Raw genomic sequence first — 19,008 nt, 5'->3', positions numbered from 1 at the left:
GATTTAAAGATTTTTTCTTTTTTTAAATGAATACGTTTATAATAATGTAAATTGTAAAATATAATTGTCAAGATTCTAACTATTTTATGATACTCATCATCATTGGGAGCAGCAGTTGTAGTATTCATAGTTAGGTACTAATATTGATTGGGATATTAATATATTGGGAATTCATTGAATTGAATTTTGCATTTTGTTTTAGATATTTAATCATGTTTCATACTTTATTCTCCCGTTTCCCACCAGCACTGCCTCGATCCATTGTCTCCACTAGAGCCTCTCAACCTTCTGAGTAAACCAGCACAACTACTACCGGATATGTTGCCCTCTGGATTTCAAAATAAGAGGATAAGCATGATTTTAAGCACCTGATGTGACTGATGGCAAAAGCAACTTATTCAGACTTTACTTATCTTTACCTTAGACTGTCAGTCTGTAAACAAACTAATAATGTGTTCAGTATAATTGTTTTTAATTAAATATAAAATAAAAGTAGTCCTATGCCGTCAGAGTTTAGTTTTAGTAAATCACCATATACATTAAACACCATCTTTCACTCGACTCACACAGACTATTGGACCCTCATGAGAATATGTATTTACAATATATATTTCAATGGTAAAAATACATAACTTTATGTGTATGTATCTACATATTTGGTGGATCATTTATATTAGGAGAGGAGGTGCGACTGATCTTTGGATATATTTAGAAGCAAGTACTTATTTGTACTCAAGTAGAAAATTCGATGTGGTACTTCAGTACATTTTAGTCTATTTAGTTGTACTTTTAGTATATAATTATAAGGTTTGAAGAGTCACTTATATCAGCAAATACTTAATATGCAAGTGTTTCCAATAGCATCATCTACAGTATTCTTAATTATAATGAATGAGTCTGTACTATTCTTACTACTACTGTACTATATTTAGGAGCATGTACTTTAACCACACATTTTTTATTCCATGAGTACTTTGCAAGTACTTTTACTTCTAATACTTTAAGGATATTTAAATGCAAGTACTTTTAATACTTAAAGGATATTTAATAGCAAGTACTATGCCAGTACTTTTAATACTTTAAAGATATTTAAAAGCAATTACTTTTCAATTACTTTACTTTTAAGACTCATAGGATATTTAAAAGCAAGTATTATCGAGTAATTTTAAGACTAAGGATATTTATAGCAAGATCTCTGTAAAAACTCTTATTTTAATAATTTTAGAATATTTAAAAGCTTGATTAAATAAATGTGGTAATATTACTCGAGTAAGTTTTTGTCTATTTAGTTGTACTTTTAACGAAGTAAAGCTTTGAGTACTTCCTCCATCACTGCACACAACATGTAGATACTCTCTTGTCGATAGGCTTTTATTTTGAAACGTGCAGCCTGAAAAACCGAGTTTTATTTTGGCGAGCTTGACGCTGGTCCCGTTATGTGTCAGTTTGTCGGGATGGAGAGAAACAGAGAAGAAGAAGAGTCCGAACATCAGGAGGAAACTTCGGTGAAGTGCTGCCGCAGGATGAGTGAAATGCTCCTGACGCTGAAGTGGTGGATTTTCATCGCTTGTGTTTCAGGTAAGAGAAAAGGATGAAGATGAAGATGAAGAGCAGCAGGTTGTTTAGCTTCGGTTTCATGTTCGGCTCAACGTCTCCTCAGATGAACGCACCGACCTGCTGCTCAATGACTGTTGCGGCCGATTCAACATTTAAACCAAAACTTCGATCCAGCCTGTGGATATTTATATGTTTTAAATCCAGTGTTGGTGACCCGTCTGTTCATTTCTAAATCTCGGTTCTTCGGTAGTTCGCTGCAGGAACGTGTGGATGTTTCTTTGTGCGGAGCTTCAAGCTCCACATTTAGTCATGTGTGAAAGAGCCACAGACTTTTGGGGGGGGGGGGGGGGGTTGAGGATTAGCAGGTTTAACTTCTAACTGGTTTTAACCACTGGTCGCTCAGTGCAGTGACAATTTCCTTCACAGCTGCTGGTACATTCAAAAGTACTTTTAATAATGGAAGAACACACAGTACATGCATGTAAAGTACTTGAGAAAGATTGGATCCTTTACTAGTTTGGTATACAATAAGATAAGATAGACTTAATTATTAACATTATGTATGCGCTTTAAAATGAATTTCTGTCCTGATTGATTTCATACATATACCATTCATCCATCTATCTTATCATCCATCCATGTATCCATTCATCCATCTACAGATCCATCCAACCATCCTTTCATTTACCTATCTTTCCATCCATCCATCTATCCATCTATAGATAAGATAAGATAAGCCGGTAGTTAAAAAGTTTTTAAAAAATCTTTAATTTTGTGAATAAAAAACATTTCTAGGCTTGTTTAGCAAAAACTTAACTGGAAAATATAGCCTATGGAAAATCCCCTTAAATTGAACAGTCATTTTAAATTGATCCATCCGTCCATCCGTTCGCCCTTCCATCTGCTTAACCAGCTGCAGGTCATATTTATTATATGTAATTATTAATACCAAAACCAGGGACATAATTGGGGCTGGTCAGGAAAACAAGATCAATGGATCCTCATTCATCTACCTCAGATTTAAAAGGTGTCAAGTGTCCTTCTCTGCTCATAAAGAAGTTTAATACTACAACCTTCACTCAGGAGCAATAATCAGTCCTTAAACACAAAAGAAATAATGTGACATGAAACATTTATTCCGCATTATCTTCTCAAGGACCCTTAATATCCCAAGCAAATTTTATCTGTCCAATATTACAGCAGTCGCCTTCCATCCTCCTTCATCTTTCATTTTCTCCTCTGGAGGAGGCTTCCTCACAAAACTAATAAAGCCTGGATCGCCTGCAGCTTGTGATCCCAGTAAGACCAACCTCCTGCGTGTTTTTGTTCCAGTTGTTAGGAGTCAGAGACCAGTGATGTCCTCCCTGAGGAATTTCTGTTTCAATGAGCTTGATTTATCTTGGTCTGAACCGATGCCCCGGTTTTGTTTTGTTATCTGAAATCCACACAACTTCAAACTTTCAACTTTAACTATAAAACGAATTATCCTCAGATGATACAGAAGAAACATTTCAATACATTCCCACGATACCATAATCCACCGGTAACAAACCATAAATCGTTGCAGTGCTTACAATGACATTAATGGATTTCTGATCATATCCACTGGCTTTTTATTAACAATCTCTGTATATTTCATATTTTTCAGTTCAGCTATGTAAGCTGTAAATCCCATACTGTACATGTGGAAGTAAACCAATACTGCTTTTACTTTGAAATCTGCGTACTGACCTTGCAGTAAGTAACACTGCTCGATGTAGCTTATGTGTTTTTGATCAAATCCATCAGACATCAGGCAACGGAACATCATAACAATTTACCTCATCCCTGTTCATTGGTGCAGTTCAGTCACACCTCCCACTGTTCGGCCTAAGAAACGCACACACAGCTCCAGCATGTGCAGATGTTTCGGGGTGTGTGTGTTTGTGTGTGTGGGAGTGTTTTTTCACATGGTCTTCTCTCCAGTGGGTGTTGATGTTGAACTGCCGAGTTGAGCTCCTGGTCATCATGTGACCTCAGAGTACTGTGGCTTCAGAAGATCCAAAACAACCTCGGGTCAAACTCAGCTCACAGTCAGACTTCAGCTACTGAAAGAGCCAGGGTCAGTTGTTTGTTGGTTGGTTGGTGTGTTAGCTTGTTCTGTTAGTTAGAGATTTACACACCACTGGATGGACAGCCGTGAACTTGGTGGTCAATTTTGGTGCAGATCCGAATCAGGGGGCAAATCCCAGAATTTTTTTCAGGCACATTTTGGTAATAATTATTAGGGTGTGAAATTTGGGGCAGCTTGATTGAATGTAATGAGCCTTGGCAGAGGTTTGTGCTCTACTGAGCCGCTCAAGTTTTACAATATATCTCTTGTCAAACTTAAATGTTATTTCATTTCATAGCCGCTATATGAAAAACAATATGCTTGCCTGTCCAGGTAGTTTGAACGCTGATATGTTTTAACTCACTAAAGTGAAAAGACATTTCAATCTAATTCATAACAGGTATGCTTTCCATCAGGAGATGAGGGGAGCTCATGGTTTGTCAGCTATTTTTAAAGTGGGCAGACGAGGGCGGGCGTCACCTGAGCTTCTGAGTCACCGCGTGTTGCTATTTGCTGCAGTCGTCCTTAACCCCCTTCATTACACGTCCTCAGGTATTACTGAAACATGTTTTGGCTGCAAGGTCTGTGGTTTTCAAAGTCTGGCACCCTGCAGGTAATCATCGAGACAACTACAACCCCCCCACAAACAACTTGGCACCATTACAATGATGCTGATATAAATGAGATGTTGGCAGTGCCTGTTGGGTTGCTCTGTCAGATACCACTGGGTTTTTTTTAATCAAAAAATATCTGGATCATCTTTCATTCAGATCTGTCTGAGCTATGACTCAGTGGACTTCAAACTTTGACACAGATTATGGGACTAAAGGTTTTAAAGTACCTGAACTACCTCCGTACGCTGTGCACAGTCTCTGCCTCTGCTTCAACTGTCAACTCTGTCGGTGAGGTGGTAAAATCATTGAGCTAAACTACTCCATCTAACTTCCTGTGATTGTCAGTACCCCAACATGTCCCCTCTGACGCTCTGAGTCTCCTCAGAGTTCAACAAACATGAAGAATTAAATGATTATGAAGACTCACATTATATTCATTTATTTGTATTTATACATTTTTCCATCTTTCACTTCCCTGATCCTTGTTTTCTTATCTTCCTCCATAGGCGTCCTCCCTCCCGGTTGCTCGGGGGTCAACGTGTTTGTGAGGGATGAGAAGAGGTATGCTGTGCTGTTCCAGTCTGTGGTTCTGCCGTGTCAGTACACCAGTGTGTCCACGCAGACCCCGGTGGTCCAGTGGGTCTACAAGTCGTACTGCCGCGACCGCACGCGGGATTCCTTCAACTACCCCGACAGCATGGGTGGAGGCCTGGGAGGAGGCGGCCTGACGGGTGGGACCGGAGGAGCCGGAATAGGGTACGAGTCTGGGAAGTCGGCAAATTACCTCGACTGCTCCGACAGCAGCCGGACGGTCCGAATGGTGGCCTCCATCTCTGGTGCCTCGATCACACTGTCAGAGTACTACAAGAACAGAGACATCTCCATCATCAACAGTAAGACTCCTGCAGCATGAAACAAGTTATACGAATTGTCAAAGTTTTGGTGTGTCTAGTTTACTGAAATAGCAATAGCACCATCTCTGTTTTCTTTTTGTTTCATATTGGTTTAACTAATGCTCTTGACTATTCTGCTGCCAAAGACTGGCAAGTTTTGTGAAGCCATAAATCAGAGCATTGACTCACCCTCCCCCCAGATTCCAGATTAAAAACCCAAACTCTGAGAGATTCTATGCACATGTAAGGGAGGTATGAGGCCAAGATTAAGAAGCTTTACTGTACACTTTACTGAGCTTTCAGAAAAATCAGGTTACATAAGTCAGAAGAAACTATTAAATGTCGACCATCAAGAGTTATTAGCTAATGCTACAGGAGAAGAAATAAACGGACAGGACTCATATTATTCCAATCAGAAATAACTAATCAACTATGAGTATTTTCTTAAGTAGTGGAAAGTAGAAAAACTACTTTACAAGTAAAGACCATCTGTTGGACTCAGTCCATAGAAACACGAAGCTGCACCAGGAGCTGTTCACCTGTTTATTCAAGTTCAATGAAGCTCGACTCAGAACCCGATAAGATGAGAATTACCAAACGAGTCACAGACAGGTTTCTGTAATTTGCAGTAGAAATAGTAGATAGAAGCTTAGGGGACAGGAGATTATTGTTATATATGAAGTATTGTCAAGTGTTCTTGGGGGTTAAGAGACACAACAAATAAAATGCATGTCATGTTTATTAAGATGCTATCAAACAGTATTATAGATTATCATTGACTGCATCTTAATCATACTCTTCAAAAGGAATTATAAAAGATTATAAAACTGAATTTCACATATTTTATATCTTTTTTTCACTCTGTACCAGCATAGATTTGTATTTGTATTGGCCCTTTCATTATGTCAGCTGATTAGAAACATAAGGTCAGTTGCAACATTCTAAAGTTTGTAAAGTTAGTCGTCCATTAAGCACTAACAAGGTTATTTTTCAATTAGCAGACTGGGGGGAGGAGCTTGTTCAGGTCTATTAATAAATAAATCTGTCAAGCTTATAAATATTTCAGCAGTTTACCAGAGATTAAGCACAGGAATTCACTCTGATGCCATCCCTCTCTCCTGAGGTCTACACTTCCTTACAGTCTTACCATTGTGCCTTTAGAAGATCATCTAAGGGACACTGCTGTGCATATATGCGTGTGTATGGTGTGTGTATGTGTGTGCGTGTGTGTGTGTGTGCGCTGGACAGAGTGGCAGCCTTGTTTGCGGGCCTCGGATTTATGGAGCTCTAACTCTGGCTGAAGAATCGACCTTCTCTTCCCCAGCCAGGAACACAGACAAAAGAAACGGGTTTTCATGCTGTCCCGCCATTCATCTCCACCTCTCACTCCCTCCGTGCTGATGTACTTCAATGTCTCGCTTTTATTTTTACTCTCTAGATCTCTTCACATGCCACCATCCACACAGTCAGTTCTCTCACTGTAGGCTCTTTTCTTTCTTCTCTTTTTTCATCCTACTCCATCTCCCGTCCTCAAACTGGTCAGAGTAGACATGTTGTAAGTGGACGAAAATATTGGAAGCTTCGACTATGTTCCTTTTAGAGACGCCCAGTCATCCATACTCATGTAATCCTATTCAGGGTCGCAGGGAGGCTGCTGGAGTCCGTCCCAGCATGCACTTGGCGGAGGGGGGTGGGGGTCCTGTTAATCACATGGCTAACACACACACACACAAACCAACACACTTACACTTACACTTATTTATTTATTTTTAAAAGTTGGCATGTGTGTTAGGAAAGATAGAACGAATCAAGGAAAACCAACAGGACATGTTTGATTTGATCATAAAGTCACTTTAAAGTAAATCAAATAAAACTTTGGTTTGCCGCATGAGTGGAGGTGTCACTTCATTGAAAGTTAGACTGGTCACTGTGGTGCTCCTGGTCTCTCCTACCCTTTTCTCGGCTAACAGGAAAAGGAAGTTAATTATACAACCCATTTCCTCTCTGCTGTATTTATACGTGTGACCCCCTCACAATGGAGTCGGCAGCCCAGCATTGTCTCCAGTGTTCAGCTCATGGGCCAAACTATTTTGGTATTGTGTTATTTATGGCTTAAAATCCTGCTTCAATAAATGAAAAATGTTGTTTGGATAAACAAACAAAATGTGAGTTCTTATCACACTGATTATTGTTTCCTTTTTCTGATTAGTTTGGTTCCAATTAGTCATTTGATTCCATAAGAATGGTGTGAAACATCACGATTGACACTTGATACTGGCTTGCCATTGGTCGAGCATGTGTATCGACTCAATCCTCCAAATGGCTAGTCTGTTTGTGGCTGTAGATGTATTCTCCAATGAGACTCCTGACTTTAACCACATCCAAAACCTTTAGAATGAACTGGAATTTTCAGGCCTTGTCACCCAACATCAGTGGTTTACCTCACCACTGCTCTTCTAGCTGAATGGAAGCATTCCCTGCTTTCAGACTTTGAAAGTGTGAATGTTTCTGGAAACCTCCGTATTTAACTTTTTTCCCAGCAACTTGAAACAGTGAGGTGTTAAGACTTAGCATCTCATTTCTAACTTCTTCTCTTTTTCCCATGCAGAGGCCGACCTGCGGATAGGAGAGGTCCAGTGGGGGGACAGCGGAGTTTACATCTGCAAAGTGGTTATATCTGACGATCTCGAGGGTCAGAACGAAGCCCCTGTGGAGCTGCTGGTTCTGGGTAAGGTGCCAACATACTTTTCCAACATGTTTATTGCAGAGGATTTTAATTTTGTAACGAAAAAAAAAACTAAAAGCTCGGTCACACTTGATTTATGCACCAAAACTCCTGACCCAAGCCACATCCAAACAATGATTGGCAGACTACACACTACAGTATCTCCTTCTTAGGAATTCCCCCACACACATCATTAAATTATATTTTACATAAGAACGCCTCTATGAACTGAACGATTCATCACGGACAACACAACACAAGCTCATTAATGAGCTGATTTATGACAGTGGTACTTCGTGGAAACTCTCGTCACAGCTTTCACTCAAACTGTCGGTTAATGGATAGAGCAAGATGATGAAACTTGCGTGCGTGTGTGTGGGTGTGTGTGTGTGTGTATTCTCTGCCCCTTGCATAAAAGTGTCTGTAGTGTGTTGTGTTACAGTGATAGTGTACATTTCTGTGTTCCAAGTTACCACAAATATTTCCATGACAACGACTGGGAGACTGTGCAGCTCCCTGTGCCCTAATTCACTCTGAGGCTGAACTTTTGTTTGGCTGGCACTCAGAGACTTATGTGTATGCACAAAGAGACACACACACACACACACACACACATTACACAATAATAAGCTACAGTAAGGAAACACTTGGGTGTGTTCTGAATCCTGTTTAAGTTAATGATAAGGATAGGATACTACAGCCAAATAAGATTGCTTCATTTTCCTGCATTAGTCCTCAGCCTGGCATGAGTGACACTAAATCCACCTTGTTTAGCTAATGTAGCATGTGAGGCACTTGTTGTGTTCCCATAACAACAGTTGGGGCCACGGCAAATGGATCGGGGGGGGCTCCTTTGTCTTTTAAGCGAATGGCTTCACAGAAAAGGAGACGGGGGAAGATTTAATGGCGTGGGGGGGAGGGCCAGCAGAGCGTGGTGATACAAAAGAGGTGGGTCGGCACCACGTGAGGCTGTCCACTGGTGTGGACGTCTGGGAACTCAAGGGGCTGATTGACACAGATATTTAGAATATCTGCTTTTCTCCTGTCTCTACCTTCAAACTTCATTTTCAGAGTGCAGAAGTTACTTTTCACGGGAATAATGTTTTCATTCCTGGTGTCAACAATTGGGGAAAACTTTTTAAATCTAATTGATCTTAATGAAATCCATCCTGTATTTTTGGATCATTACAATTAATTAAAACAAATTATATTTCTTTGATCACTAAAGCAGCCTCGAGTCATGGATATATCGGGAAACCTCTGTAGGTCACTATTTTGTAAATAAAAGTTCAATAAAATATTATAGATGATAGATGGCATAAAAGTAATTTAATATCTGGACCCTGGGGAAGTCACATGTAACCTGGACAGAGTCTTTGTTTTTGTTTTTGAGCCTACTCCCTCTTGTGGAGCTCTGGGAGGAGTAAACGTGATGTCTAGAGTAAAAATAGTAACCCCAGACTTATTTAGAAGTAAATCTTGGTGAATCACCAGCCTGCAGGCAAATTCATGAGCAAGTGGGAAAATCTCAAGTAAGCTGCCTTCCATTGCTTCAGCCGGAGGGAGATGGAGGACAAAAACAACGGATAAATACTTAACGAAAGATGCCTCAAATGTACAGAGGCACACGATGCAAAACTTCAACACTTATCTGTTGTTGGGTTCATGTGAAGATGCAGCTGCTTCTCAGAGAACTTAAATAGTTTTCTTTTGTTTTCACATCCAGCAAAGAACACGTTTAGCCTTCCAAGACACACACTAAAGTGAGGTATGTGCAGTCAGACCAGAGCCAGGCCGAACAGATCCAGTCCAGCTTCTTCTCTGCTTCTCCAGTCCTTCTCTTTAAGGCTTTAATACTCCTTTTCCTCCTCTTCAGCATATTCACCCTGTCAGTGGCCAAACACCAGTATCTTGTTCTCTTTTCACAAAGCTTCAGCTCACAAGGTCAGGGTGGAAATATGCACCCAAACAAAGCACACCCATGCAAATTTTTTCACCCAGCTTGTGCTACACTGCCCTTGATCTATCACCCTTATGTTTCATCTGCTGACCTCGTGTGGGGTCGTCCTTAAAAAGAAAAGTGAAACGAGAAAGACACAACAGTGGAACGATGCCAGGTTTTGGGAATTTATGTTTTGCTTTTCTATTTAGGAAACACATATTTATATCTAGAAGGATTTTGCTGATTTAAAATTGCCAAAACATTTTAAACTTAAAAGAAATTCCTCTTAAATACAACAATATTAATAAGAGACTGATTCTTAGAGGATTTATGGTGAGGGTTATGGTTCAAAAAGGATTTGTAATGCCTGTGATCAAAGGTCACAACAACAGAACATTTTTGATCCGGTACACTCAGACAAAGAGTGGAACCTGGGTAGAGGTGGAGGCAGGACGTGATGTATAAGTCCAGCTGCAGAGGTCGTGCCTTTTGTTTACTGACTGCCCTTATCGCCAAAAGCTCTTGAGTCTTGTTTTCTTTCCAAGTTGACATCTTCGTCAGCTCCTTTTTTTCATCCTGAGATCTTTGTATTCTTCCAGTTTCACGTCGGCCGTGTGTTAGACAAGTCATCAACACGCCCAGTTGTGCGTTGTGAATTTTCCAGTGTACTGGCCGTCGTGGAATGATGCAACAGAGTGATGTGCCTTTTCATTCACACACAGTCAGAGCACAATGAGCAGCTTGAAGAGAGCCCAGTCAGACCAATGTCTCCGTGTTGACGTTCATTCTACAACTGTGATGACAAAAGCAACAATGGCAGCGATAAATGTGAAGCCTGCTAACATACCGGAATATTTTACCCTAACCCATAAAATATATGAAGGAGAAATTTAGAGATTTAGAGAAAGAGTATTTTAAAGATCTAATGTTCTCATCCTGGAGTCAATGTTTTCACTGGTCGGACAAGAGAGAGACAAAGAAATTGTCTCAGGAACAAACAGCTTATCTGCAGTTTGTTTAAAAAAAATGTTTTATGAGGAATGCCTCCATCTGTGATTTTTGCAGCTCTGCGTGTAACATTACTCACAGCACCTGCCTGTTTGTCATGTTACTATCATGAGAATGATTCATGTTCCAGTCGGTCTTCTCATCAGACAGATAAGGATGAGAAATCACAATCAATCTGCTGATCACTCTGATATGAGGACACGCTGGAACAGAATCAGAACGTCCTCTGGTGCATGCTGCTGTTGAACTGCCAACTCATTTTCTCCAAGTATCTCTCTCTGTTTTTGTCTTCCTTATCTTCTCGTGCATGCTGTGGCAGCAGTAACTCTCTTTGAATCAGTCATTCCAAATTACATCGAGCCAATTTCCTCTTCTCCTCTCTTTTCTCTTATCTGCTCTTGTCGCCTCTCCTCTCTCTCTCCTCTCCTCTTTTTTGCCTGTGTCACCTATCCTCTCTCCTCTCCTCTTATCTGCTCTTGTCACCTTTCCTCTCTCTCTCCTCTCCTCTCCTCTCCTCTCCTCTCTCTCTCCTCTCCTATTATCTGCCCTTGTCACCTCTCCTCTCTCTCTCCTCTCCTCTCCTCTCCTCTTTTTTACCTTTGTCACCTCTCCTTTCTTCTCGTCACCTCTGCTCTGTCTCTCTCCAGGTTTCTCAGGTGTGCCTGAAGATCTGCTGCCCGACTTTGATTTGAAGATTATGCCAGGTAGGGGCATAATGTGTCCTCACCCTCACCTGGTTTCTTCCATTCATACTAACCCCATCAGCTGCTCTAGCCAAATAATCCTTTAGATGGTAGAGATTTAGACATGTAGTTTCTGTGCTAACAGCTCTGTCACTGTCTAACCCATCCTCCTTTTACATCAGCAAACTAGAATAGCTCTCAGTTGAGCACATACCTCAACCAAGGCCCAATCTTTTGGTCAGTCAAGCTGCACCATGCTACACACACTCAGATATCAGTCCCTTAGTATGGCGGATTTTTATCGTCAAGATCCTTAAATTAGTTCTTGAGAAATTCACAAATCTCAATTTTTTTTCCTAGAAATTGAGAAGAAATTCCTAGATCCTGCCCCTTAATCAAATCAATACAAATCAACTCAAACTAACACAACTCGGAGGGTTCTTCCTTGGCTCATACCCCACCCTTCCACCAAGTCTCAAGAAAATCAGTTAGGTAGTTTTTTAGTAGTGACCCTTCTAACAGACAAACAGCAACAAAAACCTAACCTACATGTCAGAGCTAATAATATAAAAGGTGTTTCAGAGACTTCAGAGATGTTGTTGCTCAGCACTCATCAGATTATGAGCTGGCCCTTGCTCCCAGTAAGATGAGCGGTGCTGGAAAACAGCTATTATGGTCATTACAGTTATTTATGTTTGTGGTTAACGTGTCATCGTTTGGTAAATGAGGAGGGAGGGAGTTTTCTTTATGTCACATCAAATTCCTGTCGTACTATCTAAGCTTTCACAAAGATTGTGGGAAATGCTAAAGGTAATGGATGGTTTGGAAATTAATCACTGAGCAAATGGTTAGTGTGAGCTTATCTCTACAGCTAGTGTTGCATTAGCACATGATGTTCAACTCCCACCGTGATCTATGTTTGTGGTTGTGTGTGTGTGTGTGTGTGTGTATCACATTACCATCTTATTCATTGTAACAGACAAACCTTTAGTATCTTTCAGAGCAGCATAAACTGTCCTTTTCCTTCCTGTAGCAAAAACAGGCTTCCCGTGAGAGTGTGTATGTTTGTTTTTGAGTCTTTGCAAGTGCAGATCTGTGTGTGTGTGTGTGTGTATGTGTGTGTACATGTGTGTGTGTGTGTGTGCGTATGTGTGTGTGTGTGTGTGTGTGTGTGTGCGGTGTGTGTGTGTGTGTGTGTGTGTGTGCATGAGGGACATTACATTGTTAACGTTTCCTTATCAGCCTTCTCCTTCCCTTTCCTTTGCTTTGTCCCTGTAGACAGATAAATGTAGTTTATCGGATCTACTTTCTTTATCCCTTCTACCCTCTGATAGTCTCATTTTATGTTTTGTAAAACTCGCTTTCTGGTTAAGGTTTCATTTGTTCTGATTTGTTACATATAAACGTTTAAATTAAAAAGACACCTAATAACAGAAGGCTTAATCCTCCCCCTTACTGACGTCCCATAACTTCACCGTCACACAGACACATTTTTCAGTGTTTCAAAACCTGTCACAACATCCTTGATCTACAGGAAATGCATCACATTGAGGAAGAAAGGATGCCATGCCATCTGGCTTTCCGTTTTTTAATTTTGATCAAATTTGATCTCTTTATATGTTAGTACATCTGAAGCTCCCATGCTGAAGTGAAGCTTGAATGAAATAAAGTAAATAGAGAAAGATAGAAGTTTCGTGATAATCCGACGGGTCGTTTTTGTGTAATCCTGCTAACAATCAAACAAACAAGCGCAGATACAAACAAACTCCTCGGTGGACGTCATAATAAAGCTGTGTATAATCGGATAAATTTATTTAGGTCACTTGAAGGCAGCATCATTTGGGTGTAAAGCAAAGAGATTATCAGACTTCTGTGGTTCGCTCCTCATCACTGCCTGGGGCTAACGGCCTCCATATCTACAAACAAACGTGTTGCATTGTGGTTAATGTAGGCATTGGATTTTAACTCAGAAGAATGTGTGGAAAACACTGATATGTTCATGGTTCTAATACATCAGTTTGTTCTTTTAATTGAGTCCAACAGTGTTGCAGAAGTGTGGTGCTTTAACACAAACCATCTGTGACGAGTAAATATTTGCCTGTATGACTTGTTTTTATGTCAGTGTGTGTGTTTTTTATGTGTGTTTTATGCAGGATTGTGTGTTGTGTGTACTTGCAGAGTGGGTGTTTGTGGCGTCGGTAGCACTGGGCAGTGTGTTATTCCTGCTGTTGTTTGGCGTTTGTTGGTGTCAGTGTTGTCCTCACTCCTGCTGCTGCTACGTCAGCTGCTGGTGCTGCCCCGACACATGCTGCTGCCCCAGACACCGTGAGTATAAACATACACACACACACTCACACACACACACATGGAGGTTATACAAGCACCGTCTGAAAGAAGTGTTTGTACTGAAGGTCTTACTGGGTTTGTGTTGCTCTTTCTTAGTGTATGAGGCAGGTAAGGGTATAAAGACAGGAACCTCCAGCCCTCAGTCCCCTGTCTACCCTCCATACTTCGTCTCTGGTGTCCCGACCATGGTACCCATCGCTCCTCCCTCCCTAGTGAGCCAGATGACTTCTGCCCCCCCTTCAGACGCCAGCGTACTCACAGCAAGTGAGGTCTTACTCTTTATTTTCCAGTGAATATGTGTTTTTAAAATTACTGAAACGCGCAAACACAAAGACGAACAGAGAATTCCTATGCTGACGGGTCAAGTGTGTATCTCCAGTGCCGATGCATGCTGTAGGGCTTCCCTACCGCGTGCCGTCCCCTCAGGATCAGGACTCTCTCAGGGTGCTACAGTATGTAGAGAAACAGCTGGCTCACTTCAACCCCTCCAGATCCATCAGCCCCCAGTGTAAGCTGCATGAAACCGTCCCGGGGCTTCACTCTCTCAAGGATCTGTCCATCAATGTAGATGGATAGAGACTGATTGCATGCTCTACTGTACATCCTGCTGATTGTGTCTTTGGGGCTTTTGATTCTCTTCAGCCTGTCTTGGCATGCCGCTCTGCACTCAAGCTTCCTGCATATTGAATTTCCTGTAGTTCAGAGGTGATACACTAGCTGGTCTGCATGCCTAGACACTTTTTAATTTCATGAGGACTTTGACTTCATCTGCATTGTCTTCCTTTAAAAAAAAGTTGAATTCTCTCTTCAATCTTTCTTTATTGATGAGTGACTTTACTTCCCCTGTGCAGCCTGCAGTCTGTCCGAGCTGAGCTCTCTCCACGAGGGAGAAACTGCCTTCCGCCAAACATACAGAAACATCCAGAAAAAGGCTCTGCCCGCCATCCCCGACCAAGACCCCCTGCCTGAACCCCAACGCCACCGGGACAACCGCAGCCCGGAGCCACAGCGCTATCGTGAAAACCACACTTCACCCCAGCGTCATCGCGATCCAGAGCCCCGGCGGTGCCAGGAAGAGCCTCTTCCTCCGAGACGCTACAGCGACGATCCTCCGCCCTCCTCACCGACGCGCAGGCCTGGACGCAGTCAACATCAGCAGAACCACAGCGAAGAGGAGAACCGCAGCAGGTACAGACATCTCTGAATGCCTAGTTTCTGTCCCACACACCCTCACAAACATCCTTGTCACTCTGTCCTCTCTTGGCCTCGGGCTGTGTTTTGCAGGTGGAACCCTCGTTCGGAGCATCTGCACAGAAAGTCGTACCGCTCGGCGGGACGCACCGGCTCCCTGGACGAGCTGGAGGAGTTTGCATCTTGCTACAAGCAGAGAGGAAACAGAGGAGCGGAGAAGGAAGAAGACCGAGGACACTATGAGATGGAGTTTCTGGAGTCGAATCGATATCCTTCTTACCGCGATTGTCCGGCTCAACATTACTACAATGATGAAAATGAGCTGGAAGACGACAGGGATCGTGAAGATCATTCCAGATGGAGCAGGAAAAACGGACACAACATAAGTCCACTTCCTTCACCCACAAAGAGGAGGGGCACTTGGGACAGTGATCGTCCTGCTCCTCCTCCTCCCAGAGTCAGTCCTCCATCGACCTCCTCTCAAGAGAAGGACTATGATGGCACATTCCTGAACAGCCTGCTCGACCGCAAGGCCAAGTTGCGTGGGGTCGGCCAGGGGAAGAGTGGGGCCCGGGGTGAGGAGGATTCAGACACTCCCTCGAAGGGCAGCTCGAAAAAGAGCAGCGGGGAATCCAGTCGCCACTGCAGCCGCTCTCCCAGTAACAGGCCAGAGGCAGATTCACTGCCTCCTTACTCGGACACAGAGCGAAGCAGGTCTGACCGGCCATCACCGCGGCCTCTCCCTGCAAACACTCGCTCCCCTCAGCCGTCTGCCCTCTCCCTGCCCAGCCACAGAGAGGAACCCAGAGACAAGTCCCGGAAAGTGGTGAGTTACATTGAAACCTCCTTTTAGGTTTGTAATCAATGAAAGTATTTGCTAACTCTTGGCTAACTACAGAGAATTTAACACACAGTGTTGTTTTTTTCAAGCTTTTAAAATATCTCCTGGGTCATTTCCACCGAACAAACTTCCCCAAGGGCCCATGAACCTTTTGAGGAACTCAGGCACTAAACCTGTGTTTTAACCAGAGGAATTTGGGATTAAATAAAAAATGAACCAATGAAGTCCCAGTGACAGGATGGAAATATCCGATGATTTTAGATAATAGTACAGCAAAGCAAGAAATCACTGTCATGTCCTGTTTAGTAACATTAAAAATAATGTGATCTTGTTTTCTTCATTGGAGAGACTGAGAGAAGCAGCAGTGATGTGAGAGCAAAGTGAGCAAAAAAGATAAAAACTTGATTTGATGATTGAATAATAAAACACTCAGCAGGTCGTCCAAAGTAAAAAGCATTTATCAGTCCTGTAAAATGGAATACAAAGAAACAGGGTGACTCAGGATGTCTCATCAGTCAACACCATAGACTGTGGGTCTCCACTTCCTTTCTCTGTCCAGATATGAAATATCCCGGATATGAACGCCCATTTCACGCCCCGTCTACTGTAAAGTAGCGATTTGGAGATGGAGGAAACATGAACATACATCAGTGTGATTAGAACGACCTAAAATGACAGGAACCATGTCTGACAATAATTTATTGAATAGGAACGTGTCTCATCGATTAACATGGAGGAGGCAGGGTTCACGACCTCTACTGCAGCCTGCCGCCATTTTCAGAGAACTCCTGTGTCTCACATCTTTACATACGGCCCAAGGTCAACACCCCTGAAAAGAAATGAAACAAAAAGATCAAGTGTCGACCTACAAACACATTTTAGGCTCCACAATTTTCATGAACCTGCACCTTGACAGTGATCATGTAATTAGGATTATGGCCCGCTTCTTTTTTAGTCTAATTTTCAAGAGCATGGAAGTGGGGGATCGAAATCGATTTTACTGAGAATATGATATATTTTAAACCTGTTGGGATTAAAACTATTAACATCTGGACTCTGATGTTGAGAAACTCTAACATTGCAGTGTGAATAAGATTTGTAGGACCGACAGTAAGTGTTGTTGTTGTACTTTTGACAGGTCAGGTTCAGAAGCTACCAGAGTGAAGACTAGGTAGAAGCCTGTTCTGTATCCAACTACTCTCCATAACAATCATAACCGGTTATGTCCCCCCCCCCCCAGACCTGGGTCAAAATGGTTTTCAACACCAAAGACTTCCTGAACAACATAACTTCATTAATCAGTCGGGTGGGAATCCCAGATTAACTGACGATACAATACGCGATACGCTGCCCACAATAGCATTAATAGCACGATACAGCGAATCTGTGATAATCGATACATTGTTTGACATAAAACGACATCACATTATCTGTTTAACGAAAGAAAAATTTGTTTCATAGAGTTTGAGATATATTGCCATATTGATATTTTGTCATATATCAGTTTTCTGCCCTCGAGCGGGGGTTTCAAGCGAATCTGCAAATAATTAGAAAAAAAGTTAAAGGGCCCAGTTTGTCCCAGGTTCCACTTCACCACCACAACCTCCTCTGGCTAATGTCCACTGCCTCTGCATTGTCTCACTCCACTGAACAAATGATGCTTTAATATTTGTTTGTGTTTACTCTGCTGTTGTTTTAATGGCTCACTCTTTTTTTTTAATCACCCCTAGAGCACCCTCCTCAGCCGGGACTCCCTCATCGTCTGATCGACTGACGGCCACAGAGACTGAGGTCTTGGAGCAGACGCAGCAAACGTCCATGACACCGGAGGGGGGGAGCGGCACGTCCGCTGATCAGAGATGAGGGATTTCACCGGAGTGTGGAAAGCTGAATCAGTGAATGAAGCAACGAACAGATACACTTTTATTATCGAGACTGTCACTGTGGCTTTCCTGGCGTTACGTCACCGAGTGATGAGGTCATCGCCGCTCTGTTTCTGTCACCAACTGCCTCTCGCATATCTCAGCTGGACTAACACTGAACCCGGGGGGGGGGGGGGGGGACAGGGGGACCGTCCCTCCGAGGGAGGACAATGTCTGTCTTCCCTCATCTCGCTGCAAGACGCTCTGACTTTGCTTTTACGCTTCGAGCACAATGAGTTCATTCATTTCGATTTGATGAGATATCTGCGTTTAAAAAGCTCAACTGTCGCATCAACACCATTATTGTCGAGTTGACTTCAGATGTTGGACGACACACGCACTGCGTCATTCAGTCATATGTTCAGACACGGACCCAACTGGTCCAGAGACTTAAATGTCAAGTAAAGCTGGAAGTAGCAGCCAACATGATCTAATGTTAATATGATGTGTATCTACAGAGGGGCAGTTCACCCTCAGCTCTATGTTGAGTTTCAGCATCTTTCAACTTATTGTTGTTTTTTATCATGGCCCAAAACGTTTCTGTTTCTGCCTTTGTCCACAGTTTTCTTCAGTGTTGTTTCCCACTGCAGTGGAACCAGCCCTAATAAACTCACTGCACGTTACCAGCTCGACACCAAAGGGAAGACAACAGACACTGTTGGAGAGAGGCTGAAATCAGAGGAGCATTTAGAATCAGTCTTATATATTCTTTTCACCTAAAAGTTGTTATGAGACTAAAGGAGAGTTAACAAGGAAAATATTTGGACCGAAATCTCAAGCCCGGACGATTTATTGCCGATGTGAGCCTTTTCCCCGACTTATCGTGTTGCCGATATGCGCTAATATGAGAACTTGTATTTTACAGGATAAACAATGCAGAAATATGTGCACTTATGTTTACATTTCACGAACAAATATTTTCTTAATTCACGTTTTTATACATTTGGTTGTATTTGTGTTTTCTTTTCATTTATAGTTATTTATAGTAAAGTTGTGTAAACTAAAATATCAAGTCTTAATGTTAGTTGCTGTGTTTGCTGCGGTGGTTTGAAGTAGAAGCAGCAGCAGTACTCGTTTCTCTGTGTGTCAATGAGTTTCATATTGTATTTAAACATGTTAGAATTTGCACAAAGTAACTTCGAGGGACGTAAACCTGATTACATTTAGTATATTAACATGTGAGGTATTGAACTG

At 42.1% G+C, this 19,008-nt stretch overlaps 1 protein-coding gene across 2 annotated transcripts; it reads left to right on the top strand.

Moving 5' to 3' along the window:
• Nucleotides 1–1,439: 1,439 nt before the first annotated feature.
• On the top strand, nt 1,440–17,948 carry LOC128440026 (immunoglobulin-like domain-containing receptor 2). 2 transcript variants are annotated; one of them, XM_053422603.1, is made up of 10 exons: nt 1,440–1,578; nt 4,770–5,156; nt 7,765–7,884; nt 11,479–11,535; nt 13,693–13,839; nt 13,957–14,124; nt 14,240–14,368; nt 14,712–15,048; nt 15,145–15,877; nt 17,623–17,948. In XM_053422603.1, the coding sequence occupies exons 1-10, from the start codon at nt 1,455–1,457 to the stop codon at nt 17,656–17,658; spliced, it is 2,238 nt and encodes a 745-aa protein (XP_053278578.1). In that variant the 5' UTR covers nt 1,440–1,454; the 3' UTR covers nt 17,659–17,948. The 2 variants fall into 2 exon arrangements, with proteins under 2 accessions (XP_053278578.1, XP_053278582.1); XM_053422607.1 differs by lacking the exon at nt 11,479–11,535.
• Nucleotides 17,949–19,008: the final 1,060 nt, after the last annotated feature.

This window comes from Pleuronectes platessa, chromosome 1, assembly GCF_947347685.1.
Source record: "Pleuronectes platessa chromosome 1, fPlePla1.1, whole genome shotgun sequence".
Classification (NCBI taxonomy): domain Eukaryota; kingdom Metazoa; phylum Chordata; class Actinopteri; order Pleuronectiformes; family Pleuronectidae; genus Pleuronectes; species Pleuronectes platessa.
The sequence above is the reverse complement of the archived record's forward strand: the minus strand, read 5'-3'. Positions and strand labels throughout refer to the sequence as shown.